This window comes from Carassius carassius, chromosome 9 (genome assembly GCF_963082965.1).
Source record: "Carassius carassius chromosome 9, fCarCar2.1, whole genome shotgun sequence".
Lineage (NCBI taxonomy): Eukaryota > Metazoa > Chordata > Actinopteri > Cypriniformes > Cyprinidae > Carassius > Carassius carassius.
Window position 1 is genome coordinate 22873487 of NC_081763.1, and position 21736 is coordinate 22895222.

Genomic DNA, 21736 nt, shown 5'->3' on the forward strand with positions numbered 1-21736 from the left:
AAAAAAAAAAACAGAACTGTTGGGAACATAAATGAATATACTTGTATCAAGTAAGATTGACTTCAATACCAACATAATTTTAATATCAAATAGACATTGCTTTCACTCTACATAATTGTAAGCATGACCATACAGCCTAATGCACTAAATGAATGTCTTGGACCACTGTGTCATTTACCATGAGCATTAACCTTCAGTTATTTTAGAAATATTTATAGTTTTATAGCCTTACAGTTTTTATGATTTGGGGGGGTGGGGATCAGTTTTAGCATTTTAGCTTAAACTTACTTCAACTTCAATCTATTTCCATTAGTTGCCAAGGCAATGAATAGTTTCAGAAAATAACAGCTTTACTGTAGTTATTGATGTTACTGCTTAAAATAAGCTAATTTTACATTATTGGAGTGGTATGGCATAGAGGTTAAAGATATGAATTGGTGACTGAAAGGTTGTAGTTTCAAACGTGAACATGAGCTTTCACTATTGTGCCCTCAAAGCAAGTCATCTAAACCCAGGCTGATCTGGCACATTGTCACTAAGAGTATAAGTCACTTTGGGTCATGTCTGCTGATTGACTGCTTACCTATTAAGGGTCCAAGCAGCAAATCTATTTGAACTGACATTCTCATTATTCAGTCTATTTAGTTCAATGTAGCCAAATTCTACCAATAGCGGGCTCTATAACAGAAAAATGCTCATAGCTCTGCGACTGTTCGTTCGAGGATTTAAAATTTAGTTTGGTGTTCCTTTTCTACAAATTCTAACATATTCGAACTAAAATATCAAAATTTTCTGAATGGAACAACAAAAATGGCAGCCAACTGCCAATCAAAATCCAGAATTAAATTATTTCAATTGCAAATGGTTAATCATTATGAAATTTGGTACACGTGTGCAGAGAGCCTTAACAAGACTATGTACCAAATTGTATGACTACTAGCCACAAGTTGGCACTATAATTGGTAAGTTTACACAAATTATAACAAAGATATAATTAAAATTCCTGCTTGCCATGTTCCCAGTCGTTGGTTTGATTCACATATAATATGGTGTGTAGAGTCCATCCTGACAAAATGTTCTGTAACCATACAGTGCACCTCCAGCACTTGTGTATTTTAACACAGCCTTGCTAAAGGACACCACCTGGAAACCTTCTGTCAGCCTAATAACCCAACAACATCACTGAAACAACATGGCTTCTTGCCTTCATTGGCCGATCGGAGTCTGTCATTCGACATTTTCCTTTTCTGTGATGAGGGAAAAAAATGGAAGGGTTCACTTCTAAATGGATTATGATGGTTGTTCAAACATGGTGTGGTGCACAGTTTGCTTTTTTTGGAGAGCATGGAGCAGTTAACCCAACTGAAGGAGTAGTCATAGTTGAAAGTGGTTGGGTTTGGTTTGGGTTAGAGTCTGATATGAGCATGTGTCTGGCCGACAGCTGTCTGCATGTAAAATTCTGAAGAATATGCCATCCCATTCCACACTATTCCATCCTGACATGGGAATAGGTCTTACGCATATCTTAAAGTGTGTGATCACATGACAGCACAATGACAGACACAAACAGACTCTTATATACACAACAGACCTAGACATTCCCTAACTATATCCTATAATCTAGGTTCTTAAAGCAAAACCACACTGACCAATCAGTTTAACTAACACACAAACATACACAGTAAAGCACAGGGCTTTTATAACCCCTTATCTGGTACCTTTACTTTCTAATTAGTGTATCTGACCTCCCGCAACTATCTCTCAGAAAAGTCTCACATAAGATGTAAATGCATGAAAGGCACAGTCGCTGGTATTAAATTTTTGTTCCACAAATTGACCTTTTACCTTTATGAGGCCGTTTTCCCCAAAACCTTTAAAGACAAACATAATACAAATACTTAATATTTATGAAACACTTAACATAACATAAAATATTATAATATATACAATTAATTTAATATGAACACTTTAATAACCATACTAAATTTGCTAAGAAAGGACCTTAATACAACCCGAATTCCGGAAAAGTTGGGACGTTTTTTAAATTTTAATAAAATGAAAACTAAAAGACTTTCAAATCACATGAGCCAATATTTTATTCACAATAGAACATAGATAACATAGCAAATGTTTAAACTTAGAAAGTTTACAATTTTATGCACAAAATGAGCTCATTTCAATTTTGATTTCTGCTACAGGTCTCAAAATAGTTGGGACGGGGCATGTTTACCATGGTGTAGCATCTCCTTTTCTTTTCAAAACAGTTTGAAGACGTCTGGGCATTGAGGCTATGAGTTGCTGGAGTTTTGCTGTTGGAATTTGGTCCCATTCTTGCCTTATATAGATTTCCAGCTGCTGAAGAGTTTGTGGTCGTCTTTGACGTATTTTTCGTTTAATGATGCGCCAAATGTTCTCTATAGGTGAAAGATCTGGACTGCAGGCAGGCCAGGTTAGCACCCGGACTCTTCTACGACGAAGCCATGCTGTTGTTATAGCTGCAGTATGTGGTTTTGCATTGTCCTGCTGAAATAAACAAGGCCTTCCCTGAAATAGATGTTGTTTGGAGGGAAGCATATGTTGCTCTAAAACCTTTATATACCTTTCAGCATTCACAGAGCCTTCCAAAACATGCAAGCTGCCCATACCGTATGCACTTATGCACCCCCATACCATCAGAGATGCTGGCTTTTGAACTGAACGCTGATAACATGCTGGAAGGTGTCCCTCCTCTTTAGCCCGGAGGACACGGCGTCCGTGATTTCCAACAAGAACGTCAAATTTGGACTCGTCTGACCATAAAACACTATTCCACTTTGAAATAGTCCATTTTAAATGAGCCTTGGCCCACAGGACACGACGGCGCTTCTGGACCATGTTCACATATGGCTTCCTTTTTGCATAATAGAGCTTTAGTTGGCATCTGCTGATGGCACGGCGGATTGTGTTTACCGACAGTGGTTTCTGAAAGTATTCCTGGGCCCATTTAGTAATGTCATTGACACAATCATGCCGATGAGTGATGCAGTGTCGTCTGAGAGCCCGAAGACCACGGGAATCCAATAAAGGTCTCCGGCCTTGTCCCTTACGCACAGAGATTTCTCCAGTTTCTCTGAATCTTTTGATGATGTTATGCACTGTAGATGATGAGATTTGCAAAGCCTTTGCAATTTGACGTTGAGGAACATTGTTTTTAAAGCTTTCCACAATTTTTTTACGCAGTCTTTCACAGATTGGAGAGCCTCTGCTCATCTTTACTTCTGAGAGACTCTGCTTCTCTAAGACAAAGCTTTTATAGCTAATCATGTTACAGACCTGATATCAATTAACTTAATTAATCAGATGTTCTCCCAGCTGAATCTTTTCAAAACAGCTTGCTTTTTTAGCCATTTGTTGCCCCGTGCCAACTTTTTTGAGACCTGTAGCAGGCATTAAATTTTAAATGAGCTAATTAAGTGGATAAAAGTGTAAAATTTCTCAGTTTAAACATTTGCTACATTATCTATGTTCTATTGTGAATAAAAAATTGGCTCATGTGATTTGAAATTCCTTTAGTTTACATTTTATTAAAATTTAAAAACGTCCCAACTTTTCCGGAATTCGGGTTGTATAATGAAATATCAAATGTAAATATGTATATAAACCTTAACAGTATCATGTAATTATAATTCATTTTTGTCCATTTTGGGCTTTTATATATTTTTTTATATTTTAGGCATTTTTGAGACTTTCAGTGGCATTTTTGCTCAAGACCCAGGTCCATTTCTACCCTTAGTGAGAAATAAATATAAAAGTCTTTCAAAAGCATTTTAACATGTAGACTAGACTATACATTATGTCTCTCTTTTCCTCCATACACACACACACACACACACACACACACACACGTACATAAAAACAGCTTACCCTGCAGGTCTGTGAGGGTCTTGGTAGTGCTCTGCCAGCACTGATGCCATTTGTGCTTTCAATAGTGTCATTTTGGAGGTTGGAAACATTGATTTGTGGTGCATCCCCATGTAAAACTGCCACCCAGATACAGCAAGGTTCTGGAGAGCTGCAGTCCACCCCTACCACATCCTGAAAACACCACTCCTTACCCCCTACACGTGGGCACACAGCAGGCATCGCCAACGGCACCTGACCCACTGACCACATCAACACGCACGGGAGTGTGCAAGGGCTCACAAAAGGACGAGTCGCAATCACAGAAGAACCATTAAGAGCTTTTGATGTGGGGGAAAAAATAAGAATCTGACAACCAGAAATAGGAAAAAGTTCAAATCTACAAGTCAACTTAAAGATGTGCCCGTTCTCTCCCAAAGAGAGGAGAAATTCCAGATGTGGTTTCTGTTGATGCCTGTATGCCCAAATCTCCTCATATTTCGTTAATCCATGCTGGTGAAATTTTTTTAAGGATTCCAGAGTTAAACTGATAGTTCCATATCACACCGGTGAACTCTGCACCTCCCATGTTCACGCACACACACACTCAGACAAGTGTTCCGACCACAGAGGCATATCCAGAGATGAGAGTGATCCAGGATGTAGCCACATACCCCTGTCTGGCAGACCCAGAAATGTGTGTGTGTGTGTGTGTGTGTGTGTGTGTGTGTGTGTGTGTGTGTGTGTGTGTGTGGCGAGCACGTGGCAGTGCTAGCAAGAAGTAGATCCAGGGCAGCCGGCTGCAGGATGGGAATAAATCATTTAATCCAAGTTTTTTTATGTATCAGTTTTCCTTCTCTTACTTTTGTCTTTCTCAGTCTTTTTTTTCTTCTATTCCTTCACTTTCTAAACTATTCAGCTCCCCCTCTGTCTCTCTCTCTCTCTCTCTCTCTCTCTCTACTCGGTCATCTCCTGACAGACTCTAAACTGTTTGCCCTCCTGCTTTTCTTTTGCTTGCTGTTTCCTTCTCTCTCTCTCTCATTCATTCAGGTATCTTTGTGTTTATCACTCTTTCCTGTTTGTATCTGTTTGCTGCTCACTAGTTATTCTTTACTTCACATGCATACTCTCATGTGCCTATTTCTAATGACCTACAAAATAAAAATAAGTGTTTTGTTGCTTTTTGTCCATATCTGTTAGCTTTGAGATCATGCTCAAGCCAGTTTTCAAGCCAGTCTTTTCTTCCGGAACACTCACTATTAATCCTGATGACTCATCCTGCACTGCACAGAATTCCATCCATAGAATGGGAATGCTCAAGCTTCTAATAAAAACAACTCATTTTAAGCAAATTTTTTAGGCCTCCTAAATTTTTGTAAAAAATTTACAAGGTATGACATATTTTTTATAATGACTTTAATTCATTATCATTTTTTTGTTGTTGTTTCAGATTGCATATTTAAAATGGTCACCAAGTTTAAATGAAATCAGCCAAAAATGACTGCAAAGCTTATATCTAATGGTTAAAAAATCCCTTCAATATGTAATTAAACTTACTCAAACCCAAAACTGTAAACTCCGCTTTCTTTTTGCCATCTCTATCCCTCTGGCTCCTTCTCTTTCTTTATCACTGTCATCTCTTCAGTCTGTTTTGCCTTTTGCCCCTCAGAGCTCTCCGATTTCTGTATTATCTAATCTTTCCATTTCATTTTCATCTTTTTCACTCAATCTTTTGTTCCATCAAGCAAAAGATATGAAAAATTCTGAAGCCATCAGACAGTACAAAAAAATGTCCATGTAGTCCATGTTGTAGCTTTGCTGAAACCTGCCGGAGCCCCCAGCGGCTCTGAAAGACCATTCGACTGAGTGCGAAACAGGAATCAACAGAGCAATGCAACCCCCCCCCCCCCCCCCCCCGCTCTCTAAAAGTCCCTTCAGAGAAAGAGCAAAATAATGGCTCCGCTAGCAAACACAATGAGCCAAAAAAAAAAAAAGTGTACAAATTTTTTTTTTAAAAATGCACAAATAAAGGATTGACCACTATGAGAAAAAAACCCCCCAGAACCCAGACAAAAACAGAGGGTGCCAGACTGCAGCTGCAGCTGCTCTCTGAGGCTGGACTAAAACAGCTGATATAAAACAACAGACATACACACAATCACACCACGACACGCACAGTAAGATATCATTTTTCAGGTCACATACTGACACTAACACACACACATCCAAAAAATCTCACCCAACAGGCAGGTCACTGGTGTGTGTCAGAGGAGAAGGCAGGAGGCCATTGATGAGACATTTCCCTCTAATTCAACTGCACAAAAACACACACCTGTGATCCGTTACAAATGAGGATGGACTGGTTTCACTTACCGCACTGCTAGACGTGTACCTGCATGACAACATACAGCCAGAACATGTACACAATACATGTAACACAACACATCACGCCAGGTGAAAGTGTCATGAATAGACTGAACAATAAGTGACTTCCAATCACATAAATGCCTTACATTATATGCCTGAACACACAAAAGATGCTTATGACTTTAAATATCCTTTTGTGTTATTATGAAAGCATGCATAGAAAGTAGAGATGCACCGATTGCAATTTTCTTGGCCGATTCTGATTTCCGATTTTTTTTGTTAGTGTGATCCGCCAATACCGATTTTTTTAATATAATTGACAGCATAAACAAACATAAATAAAAAATCTACTTTTCTTCAATGCAAAGTTTTATTTTCATAAAACAAAACACAAGTAAAAAGTCACACAAGTAAAAATTTTAAACAACCGCAACAAATAAATCTTTTCAGGTTAAGTAATTGTTTATTTAGGTAAGAAATACTACTGAAAGTAATCAAATTTAAATTTTTATCAAATTTAATTTCTGTAGTCTTCACTGTAAAACGTGACGTTATTGCTTGTGCTGTTGCTAACAAAACGAATTGGCTCGAAATCTGAAAAATGTGTGACTGATCGGCCAGTGTTGTGCCGAATTATGCACCAGGGGGTGCATAATCTGGCAGGGTGCAGAATTCAGCATAACACCTGTCACCGATCCGGGCCGATGAGAAAATTAACCGATTCCAATCCCTTGCTGATCAATCGGTGAATCTCTAATAGAAAGCTTAAACTGAGCAAACACACTTTATCGTAAAAAAAAAAAAAAAACATTCTCTTTATTTATTTCTTCTCTTTCTAGCTTGTACTTATTTGAACAATGTCTAAAACTTGGTATTACAGCACTTCCTGTGTCTGTTTCCTCTTTAAGAAGAATGCCTGAGGTGTGTTGGGGATGAAGACACATAATCTCTAGTAATTAAATATGAGTGTCAAGACTTCCTGCAGTCTAATCTGAAGCACATCCTCCTATTCCTTACCCCTGTATAAACTAAACAGAACAATAACAATAAGCAAAAAAAAAGGAGAGAGAGAGAGAGCGAGAGCGAGAGAAAGAGAGATATCTCACGTTCAGATTTGCCAAGACACAAAAGTCTGCATTTAAAGTCAGTATGAATTTACTTCCATTAATTTTTTCCCCCCATAAGAACTTGTTTGAACTATGCAATCCACATAAAATAAAATGTCAACAATTCCAGAAGAACATTTTTATTGCTCTGAGGGTTGGTCTTTTTAAAGCCCAGAAGACAAAAAATATCTTAACCCTCTGGTGGTCTTCAGTTATTTTAAACAGATTTTGTTTTGTTTTAGTTATTTAGTTTTAACTTCATAAAAATGCCACAAAACTAGATTACTTTTGCTGCACTTGCTATTTAAATACACAGACAAAAATCATATAAAAATTATACTTAAGATACAGTTCCATAGGAAATTAATGGGAAATAATAATAATAATAAAAAAAAATTACAGAGCAACATTTTTGGGTTCAATCTACAGATAAAGTCTATATATCATTTTATCATTTATAAAATGATGTCTAAAAATACTCAACTAGGGAACACACTCTTCTAGTGGTAACATTATTGTATGACACTGATTTTCTGGCACTGGATGTCAAATACATTTTAATAACTGTATTATTTCAAATAGAAATATAAACAAATATACGTTTATCAGTGCATTCTCTGAATTATGAAAAATGCTAAACTTATTTTTAGCCTGTTTTGACCCTGAGGATCATAAGTATGACCCCTGAGTGAGGGATATCTGAGGGTTAACATTCCTAAAGAGAAATAAAAACAGAAACAAACTAGACAGTTGACAACAGAAGTAGAAGTCTACATTTGATCTCCATTTCATTTCATTTAATAACACCAATAAGCCATAAGCATAAATGATAAATGACACACAATATAATTTCATACCGATTTGTATCTACGTTGCTACATTGCAAATCAGTCCAATATGTGCGCTTAAAGGGTTAAACCTTTGCCATAATCCATCACCATCTCTTTTAATTAGTGATGATCTACGTCTTAAAACAAGTGGAAGCATATAACGTTGGCAGATAAATATCCATTGAAGCCCGATAGCACTAAAATAAATAAACAAAAACACCAATATGGTGGCAACTTATTGTGCATTCATAAAATGGAACTCTATAGAGTCATTTATGCTATTTCTACATTTTTCTTCTCAGCCACTTTATCTATAAAAACAGAGAGCACTGTAAAGCCCTCATCGAGCAGTGAAAGCTACGTGAGCGGCAGATGTTTGATCTGCACGTGCTCAGATATGAACTAATCCCTTTCATCCTCATACAAACATGGCTGATTCATTCATCAACATATACAGATGGAACAGATACTCTAAACCAGAAGAACTCAGCTCATGGGTCACGGGTCTCTCAACAACAAAAAAAATGCTTTATGCAAAAACAACCATATAACAAACGGTTATATCTTCATAAAAGTACACACTCACGCTCACTCGTGCACTCTTAAAAAATGACATAGTCTGTCCCCTGCTGGTCACACGCGAATAAACACATGCATAAACACTGGAACTACAGTATATGAGAGCTGCAATAACAAGTGCCGAGCTAAGATCAGTTCAAACAGAACAAATAAACTCATTCACATCTGTATGTGTATATAAAGTGTGCTGACATTGAGTTTCAGCTGTTTAAATGAGGCCTCAGAGAGCATATGGCGATTCAGAGACAGGAGATAATAGGAGATCTGTCAACACCATTTGGTCTCAAGAGCATTAGATAGCAGAACACAGTCTAGACGCCACTTTAATCTGACTTTCCTGAGTGTGTGTTTATGTGTGTGCGAGTTTTTGTGTGTGTGAATAAAAAACTACTTTAAGCTGGTTAATTTTAGCTGTAATCTGCAAAACCATAGACTATAGGCTGCAAACCTGAAGTAAAACCAATGGGTTGTAGTGTGATGAAACCACCAACAGATGGCAGCCCTAGTGCACAACAGTGTTTGAGAGTTTAAGTGTTCACATATAGGGCTGTGCCTAAAACCTATGCAGAGGCACATTTAAATCAAAACATATTTACTAAGATACCTCCAAGTTGTTTGTCTGGATGATTTCTTAAATCAGATTAACCTGTATTGTATTTTCACAATACATATTGTTTCAATATCAGTTATACATTGTATAAAAAACACCCAGAGGTGAATGCAGCAAGAAAAAAAAAGAACAAAAAAACCTTTATATAGGGATAGCTCAGCCATAAATTAGAATAAAATACTGTTATCATTGAGTCTGACTAACCCTCATGTCAGGTCAAACGTGTATTACTTTCTTTCTTCATAAAATATCTAAAACAATATTAAAGAAGATATTTTGAAGGATGTAATTAACAGTTTTGGTTATTACTATTGACTTCCACTGAATGACAAAAAAAAAAAAAACACTGACACTGACAACTTTCATTATAATACAACTGAATTCAGTTTCCAGTTAATAGCATCATTAACAAGGATCGATAACATGAAAAATCCTGCAAAATGCTCATTTTCTTCAAAGTCATGAAATAGTCACTAGTAGGTTATGTCTAAAGCTCACTTGAATTTGTTCAAGGTCACCAGATATGGCATTATGGTTTCCTTGGAAGGAAGTCTGAAACCAGTTCATTGTAAAAGTTTTGGCAGAAAGGCAGCTGCTTTGGGTTTATGACACAGCCAGAAAGAAACTCGAGATTCACACGAGGTATATTTATCAAGTATAAGACTGTCCATTATCTACACAACTGGTATGCATGTGTATGGCTGGACCTGAATTATGTACATCTTTTGATGTACAGTCGAAAGGGGGTGTGAGGCCCATCACACCTGTTCTACATGAAGACCAGAGAGATTAGAGCAGCGACTGAACACAGAGCAGATGTGGCGACGCGAACACACACACACACACACACAAACACACACCCCACCACCACTCAAAGGTTTGGGGTAAGCACAATTGTTTTTATTTTATTAAAGAAATTAATACTTTTATTCAGCAAGGATGCATGAAATGTTCAAAAAGTGTCAGTAAAGGCATTTAGAATTTTAGAGATTTCTATTTTAAATAACTTTTGTTCTTTTGAACTTTGTATTCATCATAGAATCCTAAACACAAAGAAATAGCCTAAATGTTTCTTAAGCAGCAAATCAGCATATCAGAATTATTTCTGAAGGATTATGTGACACTGAAGACTGGAGCAATTATGCTGAAAATGTAGTCTTGGTGAGCATAAGAGACTTCTTTAAAAACTTTTTTAAAATCTTTCCAACCCTAAAATTTTCTACAGTATTATATTTTCATACAAGTGGAAATGCAACTTCTATACATCAACTAAAAAATTCATAAATGTTTGCAACAGTATACTACTTAATACAACTCAGGAACATAACCTGGCGTGTGGAGCTTTAGAGGGGGCTGAATGGGTTGAGATGTGTTTTGTATGTGTCAGATACCTGAAGACATTCTCCTCACCAGCAGTCAGCTCAACACTGACCCCTTTTAAGTCAACTGTGAAATTGTTCTGCTCTAAAAATACATCCTCCGTGGCTCTGAAGGTTAACGTCTCTGTGATGGTGTTTTAGTGTGTGTGGTTTACCTTCTGCATTGCTGAATTCCACATCTGTGCAGCTGCTTTAACAACCACACCCCACCACCACGGCGATCAATGTTTCCACAGTCCAGTGGGTTATGGGGAGCTAAGCATCTTAAACTGGATGTTCCTGTAACCACAACCCAATGATTTATCAATGGGGTGGAGTTTGTGTTCTTGTTTATTAAAGCAATATCTTGATAGATTTCCGTGTCGGAGTGTTATGATTCATAACTTATGAATTAGATTCTCTGACGCTTCTTTCTTAATGCTGAGATCATTCATCTTTACTCATTTGTGTTTGACTGCATCTGATCAAGCGTACCAGTAAATTGACGAGTCAGTTTATTTGTGTGTGATTTTACATATAATCAAGCAGATTGAACAATTGATTTTTTTATTAATTGCTCATACTAATTTCCCCTATTTTTAATTTTACATTACCCTTGCCTTCATAAAAAAAAAAAAATCAAAGTTACCCACTTAAAATGATTAAAAACACTAATAATTTCATAGTACATTATATGAATGAAACTAATTATAGCCTTGCCATGTCAGACAAAATGTAATCTAAGTGCATCCCTATTTAAAGACAACTGGCCTTTAAGTAGACAACCTTTTGAAGAAAAGCTTTGGGCAGCTTGCTTGATCATGTGTAATGATGGTATTTATTTTTATGCTGCTATTTCTGAGTGTTTCAGCATGAACGCTTCATTAAACTTCAGTAACCAGTCAGCAAATTACTTATTATCATAAGATTTGCATAGGTTTCTATAGGAATTTTTATATAGAGATCAGTGTCCAACAGCCACTAAGATATTTTGCAAAAAAATACACTCAAATATTGAATATATGAAAGCCGTGTTTTTATATCTAAGACAAAATAATTAATTAATTAATTAAAAACAAATAATTCTCATTAAGAGATCTCTGAGATATTCCCTATTAAAGGGTTAACCAATTTTTTAAAAGTAACACCTGACAATATGAAGTTCACTCTCTTTTCAATTGACTTTACAATAAATTTGCACTTCTCTTTCGTCATCTCCTGCTCTCCATTGCGCTGTGAGTCTCTCTGGCTGGTGGAGAGCTGCAGAGAGAGGGGCTTGTTGTGGTCAGAAGAGGCCCAGCACCCTCCCTCACAGGACTGACTCTCTGCATCTGCTGGGCCCCTTCAGTTCACTCTACCCCTGTGTAATTAGCAGATGTAAATTATATAGTTGGACTGCAAGGATGACGTGTTTCTTCCATCTGTGTGTGTGTGTGTTCCCATCTGTAGAACTGTAGTGTGGACCTCAGTGGTTGAGACTCATACCTCCACTGGGATGAAAGTAATGAGGAGAGGAGAGGAGAGATTTTGATAGCCTTACATAAGATGACTAAGATGTGACCCGAGTGGTCAACCAACCCTATATGCACACCTTTGCAATATAATCACCACTGGCTAGTAATTTATTTATTTATTTTTAAATCACCAGACTTATATACTACAATATTTTACACACACATATAAATCATTTATATATATGATTACACAAAAGCTTATATTTGTAAGATGGTAAAGCTTAGCTTCTTAATCAGTCAATCAAGCATTATATTATGATATTATTATAATTTAGTGCTATTTAATGATAGAACTTTAGTGATTAGATTTAAAACTTAATAAAATAAGTATATAATTTTAGCTGAACTTAGGACTGGTGGTGGTGCTTAAAGGGTTAGTTCACCCAAAAATGAAAATTATGTCATTAATAACTTACCCTCATGTTGTTCCAAACCCGTAAGACCTCCGTTCATCTTCGGAACACAGTTTAAGATATTTTAGATTTAATTCGAGAGCTTTCTGTCCCTCTATTGAAACTGTGTGTATGGTACTCTGTCCATGTCCAGAAAGGTAAGAAAAACATCATCACTGCAGTGACGCTGCTGACGTATGACACTGCTGACTTGTTTTCTGGTGCGCCCAATAACAAAGATAACACTACAGCAGCGTCGTACATCAGCAGTGTCACTGCAGTGTTGTGAACGCACTCACAACAGACCAGGAAGAGAAGAAAATGCTGAATAAAGTCGTAGTTTTTGCTATTTTTGGACCAAAATGTATTTTCGATGCTTCAACAAATTCTAACTGATGTTAGAACTTTGAAGATGTTTTTATTACCTTTCTGGACATGGACAGTATACCGTACACACAGCTTCAATGGAGGGACAGAAAGCTCTCGGACTAAATCTAAAATATCTTAAACTGTGTTCCAAAGATGAACGGAGGTCTTACGGGTTTGGAACGACATGAGGGTGAGTCTTTAATGATATCATTTTCATTTTTGGGTGAACTAACCCTTTAAGATATTGTTGGTCATTCAGTGTTTCTGTAAAAAAAAGAAAAAAAAAAGAAATATTGAATTGAGAATAGTTATAGATAATAGTAATTATTATTAAAATATAATGCTACTACTAATTTTAATAATATACTAACAATATAAAACACACTAAGGATTGATTAGCTGCTGGGTTCATGAATAATAATCATGTTGTGATTAATTGTAGTTGCTGTAATTGTAATTCCATTAATCTTCTGCATATACAGTTTCGGAGAAAAAAAAAAAACCTTTAGGTGTCCTGGATTTTTTCATGTGTTATGTTCCCAATAAAGTATTCAGCCAACTGGCAGGTAGTTTCATTCACTTGCCAATGTCCATTTTCTCACATTAGCAACTCGGCCAAGTGTTAATTCTGGACCCTGAATTGAAATACTAAGCTGGGACTTGGGAATATTCCAATAGATCCCCCTGAAAACATCCAGACGATGGCACTCAACCATAACAGAAAGCCTCGGCTCTGAGCAGATAACAGCTAATTTGAAACAGATATCAACCCTCCGCGGGTTTTTCAATGATACTGACTGAGCATACTCTCTCAAACACACACATTCACATAAGGATCATTTTGGTTTTCTGTCCCAATGACACACATTCTCACATAAACACTCACAAAGCTCCAGACATTGTTACAACCATGGTTCTCACTATCAACTCAGGGTCAATGACATGGAAGAGAGTCCATACTGAACATGATCATTCAAAAGTTTTTTAAAGAAATTAATACTTTTATTGAGCAAAGATGAATTCCTGCAAATCAGATCATCATCAAATCAGATCAAAATTATATCTGAATGATTTCTAAAGGATCATGAGACACTGAAGACTGGAGTAATTATGCAGAAAATTCAGTTTTGCATCAGCGGAATAAATTACCTGAACTAAGCTTGCCTTGTCATAAAAAGTAAAATTATCTGACTTACTGACCTTGGCACCCAATCCTGAGGGCCTATAGGGGGCCTCTCTATATTATAATTTCCACTATTTATTTATTTATTTATTTTATTATTATTATTATTATTATGACATAGCAGATCCAGATAAAAAAGCATCGTGTCATTGGCACAAATACATTCTGATATTCTTTGTAGTTTATTCTTTTTCCAAAAACTGCCCACTTAGACCGTCTGACAGATATGTAATGCAATCAACTAATTTTGCTAATATTGTATATGTTTTTGAATCCACCTTTGCGCCATAAGCATACCTATGATCTATGATCAATAATTTTTGGTAAGTAGGCAGCTCACTAGGTTGTGGACCTCCAGTGACCTCTCAGCTACACTCCTGTGTTAAAAAAACACAACTGTCAGACCTACACAAGCAGCTGAGAGAGAGAGAGAGAGAGAGAGAGAGAGAGGAGGGATGACTGGAAAGAGAAAGAGGGAGGCAGAGACGTGTATTCATAGATTTCAGCCGAGAGATAACCAAATAAGGCAACAGCTTAAAGAAGAGACTGATCTTGAGAAAGAAAGTAGCTGACAAGATAGACAGAAGAGACAGAGGGATGGTGGAATGCTAGTGGTGGAAATAACAAACAACAGAGATGATTGGCTGATAAAGAAAGGTCACAAATCGCTGAGATTTGCTAAAGGGGCCATATCACAGAAAGATGAAATTTCTTTGGTCTTTAAAAATAAGAGTTTGATGTTGTAGTGCATTGACATATTTTAATGTTCACGAAGCAAAGCTCCTTAACCAGTCCACTCAGTCTTTATAGAAACTAAGCTGCAAAAATGGGTCATTCAGAAATCATGATGACATTGACGTCACAATCCATGAGCACTTTAACATATGACCACCCACGTTTGGCCCAGACTGATGAACAACATGTATGTGGAAGTTATCCTGCACTCCTTTTAAAATTAAGTTTAAATAGGGATTTTAAATTGGGATATATTTCCTATTTACATCCATAAATTAGTTCCACTGCCCAATGCTTGGAACAAGATGTTTAAAGAAACACTACTGTTAACATTGCAGGTCAACAAAGAAGAACAATCTGTGTAGGATAAATGATGCAGTCCAATGCTAACATTTGTCTTTAGATGTTCGATTATCAAAAGAGAGGCTCACCAAGGCTACATTTATGTGATGAAAAATACAGTCAAACCAGAGTTTAGCAAAATAGTATTTGTTACAATTTTGGTCAATTGAATGCATTCTTGATTAATAAAAAAAATATATATTTGAACTCTGACTTCCACTTGAGTTTCCAATTTTGTTCAACTTCAAGTGCTGTTTTATTGCATGTTTTCAAGCAGGACACTGGAAAATCTAACCAGGGTTCATTAACATATGTCTTAAAAAAAACAGAATTCTAAAAGTCCAAGAAAAGGTAGAAAATCATTTCAACTAAATTTTGTGCACTGTGTTTGTTATTATGTCCTTAATTAAATCCTTTTAAAACTGAAACATGAATTCGGATGGATAACTATTGAAGAATATGACAGGAGTGGGTAGACATGTGAGAAAATGAGATAAATGAGTTGTGTTAGAAGAGTTGTCCTCCCTGCCCTCAGGCTGCTGCTGTGTTACCCTACGCTCGATTTATCTCTTCATCAGCCGCTCCAGCTAGGCAAGTCCCAGGCTCCAATCCCGGCCTGCCTCGACACGTTTCCCTAGGGAAAAACATCTTATCCTTTAACAGACTCAGAGAGAGGGATGTTTGTTCCTACAGGGCAAGGGTTGCATGTTCACTCATATACAGAATGTGAGCCTGTTAAACTGTTTATTAATTAATGATAAACAAGTTTGCAATCTGTAAAAACCAATTATCTCATAATGTCCAAACACAAAGACATGCCAAAAAGAGTGACAGCACATGGACTGTGATGGGACTAACAGGCCTTGTTCCACAATGGCACTAGTGGTCTTTATGTTTTGAAAATGTTTGTTTTTGGACAGATAGTTTATGTAAATAAATTGTTTTCATTTTGACATTTTTTCATTAACTATGTACATCAAGCATATGCCTGATGTGGTGCAAGCAAAGAGCATTTGAGGGCCATATTTAAAGAAGAATTTCACTGGTTGGACCTAATGAATGAATCAAAAAGCGACACTGAATAAATCTCGTGAACCATCCGAATGAACAAAGTATCTCATTCGTGAATAAACAAAGCAAACTGAGGCACCTTGTTGAAGACCAAGGATTTCCCTACGGACTAAATCAGAGTTTAGTATGTGAATTAATCTATGTGACCACATCTTCTTATTGCGTGAACATTTGGGTGGCATTACGCAAACATTTCCACATAGTGACATGGACACGTGGGGGCGTGTTTGAATGAGCCATTTTAAGGAGTGTGGCAGAGTCTTTGATGAAGAATATCACTTTGGATTTGAGACTTTAGTCTTTGCAACTTTACAGATATATATTATGCACCAAGAGCTTGTAACACTCCAAAGAGAAAGGAAATTATTTGAATTATTTGAAATCGCATCATATGACCCCTTTAATAAAGGGAAGTAAGACCTGTTTTTGTCATGAAAGAATCTTTTTTTTTTTTAACAAGAACTTTTTAACAAATGAATCTGTTTGAACTAATCTGTTAAGTGAATCAGTCCCTTAGACAGATTGGTTGCCATCTACTGATATGACCTACAGAAAGGATTACTGAACAAATCTTTTAAGTAAATCTTTTTCAGATTCAAATCACTAGAATGAATAAACTGTGGACAGTGACCTCATGCCCAAAGAGTGATAGCTAAATACATAGTCTGATCTGTCTTCTCTTCCTTCCTCTCTCTCTTCCACACACACCAGCTGTGTACCATCAACAAGCTGATCTGCATTAGCTGCTGTGTTCTGCTGAAAGAGAGTCATTGTGTGAATCTCTTCGCAGCACAACAGCCAAGTGCCCTACCCAACTATTCCTTTAATTCTGCTCTCGCCTCCCAGTCTCTCTTTCAGGAGGGCACACAGGAATGTACTCCAGTGGGAAGAGAGGCATTTTCATCATACTTACAAAAATTGCCTTCTGCCCACTCTGTACTGACAGAAATGGAAAGTTTTGGCTTTTACTCTGTTATTACAATCAGACATTTTATGGACTGAAATTTTTAAAATTGTAGAAAACTTAAACACACACACACACACACACCAAGAACCAAGTAGAAGTGTAACAACTATGGTATTCTAGTGGAAACCATGCACTGTAAATTAAGTTTTACAGTTAAGCACTGTAAAAGTTTTATGGAAAAATGCCACAGTGCATTTTCTGTTATGTAGTAAATGTTTATTGCATTTTTTCAGTGTTGTGTCTTTGTATGTATATTGTTTAAATTTTTCCAGGCCACTTATGATTAATTCTAACTTTTCATGTGGCTTTTTATTTTACTACCAGTAATTTATCATGGAGGTTATAAGTGCTTTTTAAGGTACAAAGCATATTTTGGTACTTCAAGTATAGCCTTATATGCCATTACCAGAAACATTGTCACCGTATTTTTTTAGGGTGAATTTCTGGCAACTTATTTTTCCAGTGTAGCAAAGCTCATTAAAATATACTAACTGTAATGAATATTCATCTTAGAAAATTAATATACACAAACACGCTTGCAAAAAATAAACTTTATCAGTCAGATGAGCTGCTGATAGAGATGGGTGGTCAGGGTCACTTGAGTCACTGTTATGGCTATTCCCATCAAACACAGGTCACTGGATTGACTGCAGGCTACCGAGACAGTCAAATGACTAACAAGAGCACTTCTGTAATGGTTCATCAGGTTCACTTTAGGTTATAGAGAGACACAGGGGTAGAAGGAGAGCGCGAGAGAAAAAGAGATCAATAAGCAGCCATTATGTGTGTGCTGTCATCCACTGGGAACAGCGGTGGAGGCCAACGCCCATCTGGGACTCTGCATTCAACATCTAAACCCTACAGCGATCATTCTTCAAATACAGGCCCAATAATAGGCTGCTGCAGTGAATAACAGCATACTGCTCACACATGTTTTATACTCTGCCGCTGCATTTCAATACAGTGAGTCAACGATATCTGAAGGGTGGAGTTACTGAAGCAGATTCATAACTATAGCTCAGCACTGTCTTAATGTATGTCACAGGGAGCCACTGTTGTGCTATTGATGAGACATGTTCGATTAATTCAGTTATCAACTGTTATTCTCTTCTTCTGTTTTTGTAAATCACTGGTGTGTCATGTCGCCCCACCAAGACAATCAGGCTTCTCAGAAAAGAAGCCTCTCTAAATTAGGATTTGTGCCATCATGGATCGGTGTACATCAATTCCTGATTCACTGCACAATTTCCTGAACTCACAGAAGCATTGAGCTGACATGAGATGAGAGAGGATCTAAAAAACTCCCCTTGGTGTCAGTCTGACCAGTTGAAATACTCATTCTTAATGAACATCCCTCATAATGAATTTGAGAATCTTCAAGGAGATCCATCAATCTATCTTGGCATTCCTTTCATCTATTCATCTAACCATCTATCATCTTTCCTTGTCTGTTTTTCCATCTACCCATCCATCCTTCTATTTGCATCAAACCTGGTGATCATGTTCTCCTGCATGATTTTAATGTGATTCAAAGACCATTTTAAGATTAAGTGGAAGAACATCTGACCTTCTGTACAAAAAGTGATCAATGTCACTCATTTTCTTTTTAAGATTAGTAACCCATGCATATTGTAGTAGGGCTGGGCGATATATCTAACGATATGATCATGCGCATCTAGTCAGTAAATCTGGTTCTGTGATTACCGCTAAATCGCAATCACCTGCTTATAATTGGAGCGACATTTAATAGACAGAGCGGTAGATCACTGACAAGCTACGCAAATTAGTGTTCATTATCGAAGGCGATTCATCTGGGATAATAAACGTGATATTGCGTAGCTTGTCAGTGATCTACGGCTCTGTCTATTAAATGTCGCTCCAATTATAAGCAGGTGATTGCGATTTAGAGGTAATCACGGAACCAGATTTGACTAGATGCGCATGATCATATCGTTAGATATATCGCCCAGCTCTATATTGTAGTTTATATATGTAGTTTTATTTATTTTACATAATTTATGACTTACATAGTTTTTTAACATGATTACAGCCATTTGACTGAACATTGCCAAGGACACTTTAAATTGATTAAAGTGACCATAAGGATATTCATAATGCAAAAAAAAAACTATTTTGTTTTTAAATAAATACAAAAATTAAAAAAATGTATCATGGTTTCAACAAAAATGTAAAGCAGCACAAATGTTTGTTAAGTAGCAAATCATCATATTAGAATAATTTCTGAAGGATTATGTGACATTAAAGACTGGAATTAACAGTTGTTTTTAATTTTAGTAATATTTCACAATATTACTGTTTTACTAATATTATATATATATATATATATATATATATATATATATATATATATATATATATATATATATATATATATATATATATATATCAAATAAATGGCAGCCTTAATGACCATAAGAGACTACTTAGAAAAAATAATCATACCAAACCAAAAGCAGTGAATAAAGAATGAAACAAAAAGAGTGAGTTGAGTGTGTAAAGCAGCTCTGGAGGCCTGTGTGTGCGCTAATGAACCTCTACTCTCACACATTCACCCTCTCCTCTCTCATAGACCTATAAGCTTTGAGTTTTTAGTTTTGCACACTCTTTTGTACTACCTGATGGGACAGTCAGCATACAAGCCAAGATACTGTAGGTCTAGAAGCACAAACTGCTCATGTGGTCAGATCTAGGCTGAAGTCTTCTAATGATGCACCAATCAATTGCTTTTTTAAAGCAGTGGAGAATCTTTGCATGATTAATAGATCATGCAATTAAATAATATAGATCATGCAATAATTAAGTAACAGACTGACAAAACAATTGTTTTGAATGTGTTCATTGGAGTCTGTGTACATTATGTTTGTGAACACTAAATGCAGTCTGCTGATCTATTTAAATTAAATGTGTGTTCTGGTGTTCTCTTCTCTCTCCATCTTTCCTCCCCTCCTCTCTGCCTAACCGCTTTGTGATAATTGAATCAGGGTTCAGTTAGGCATGACTGAGAGAGAGCAGCACATTCACTCGTACCACACCCTCTGACCAGACTATATTTATCAAGTGTATTTGGGTCCATAATAAGAAAATAGCATCTTTCTTTCTAATCTCCCTCCCTGGTCTTTTCTTGTCCTCTGTAAATACCTTCCCTCTGTCTTTAACTGTGTGGGTTGGGGACAGGGGTTAGATTTATGTCATATTCACACACAGACTCAATTCCTTAAATAAATTACTTAACTGTCACACTCTAAAAGATTATTATTCCACCACCACTGTAAATAATATTAAACCTTTTACATTGTCATGTAATGGATGCTGAAGTGAGTTTAGGACTAATAGGTCTATTAACATACAGAATCTCTGAAACATTAAAGCAAGTGATAATTATTTCAAATAAAGCCCATTTTTAAAGAAAAACTGCTTCACAGAGGTCTGTCAGTTTGTCTGATTTCAAATGCTAAAAAGTTGATATACTGATCAAAATCTGGAATGGTTGTCAAACATTAATGAATCGTGTTCTTACTGTGCTTTCTAGTGCGCAATGAAAGCTTGTACCTCTGAGCTGTGCATTCGTTATCAACACATGCCATGCATTCAAATCAGAAACATAACATGGAAGTACTCTAAACAAAAGAATTATACGGTTGACCCGAATAGCTACACATAAATTCAAAATAATTAGACATTATCATTTATTTATAAATGGTAGACAACAAGCTGTTTTTGTTAAAGCAAACCATTAAATTTGAGTGATTCAATTCACTGCATTCACTACAGACTTGTCTTTTGCTCACTGACCTCTAAATATAGATTATGGATATATAATATTGTAGGGTCTATATTACAGAACAGCAACTTGTGTATCATTCATGTTTTCAGGACTAATATCAAACATATTTCCATCTCCATCATAGGGCACAAAGAGCTATTAACTGTGGTTAACTTGAGAAGAACCGACTTCAAACATCCACTAAAAATCCTTTTGACACCAAAATGGCTCAGAAAAGAATCAGAATCAGGAAGAGACCTATTGGCAATTATGTTTACACAAACTTGGATTTTGTCTTATGACAAAAGAAGCTTCCAGATTTGATCATTCAGACATTTTAAGTGTTTAATTAATTTTGGTGCAATTCAAGATCCCTTTACGTATGTCACTAAAGAGTGTGGTAAAATCTTTAGTTAAAACACAAATAACCGAACAGACATAATAAGATAAATTATAGAATATAATCTATAGCTAACGATGCACGAAAACCATTTAGTCCTGATTGCTATACGCATAAACACTCTTTGCTTCCTCATTTCACATCAAACGTTCCAATAAAAGAGCAGAGGAAAACCTCTGACTGTAAAACAAGAATTATGATGATGAAAAGATCTGAGAAAAAGTAAAGCTATCGCCCTGGGTGATGTTGT

General features: G+C 36.4%; 1 protein-coding gene across 6 annotated transcripts in view; it reads right to left on the minus strand.

Moving 5' to 3' along the window:
- Window positions 1–21736, minus strand: part of LOC132149332 (rho GTPase-activating protein 23-like) — a 64167-nt gene that overhangs the window by 33502 nt on the left and 8929 nt on the right. Inside the window, exon 1 of one of the 6 annotated variants that reach the window (XM_059558484.1) lies at window positions 10906–11015. The exons of the other annotated variants lie outside the window; for them this stretch is intronic. Coding sequence (XP_059414467.1) covers window positions 10906–10929 — 24 coding nt within the window. The 5' untranslated portion in view covers window positions 10930–11015. Of the gene's footprint in view, window positions 1–10905; window positions 11016–21736 lie in introns of those variants that run through there. 6 annotated transcript variants of the gene reach the window in all.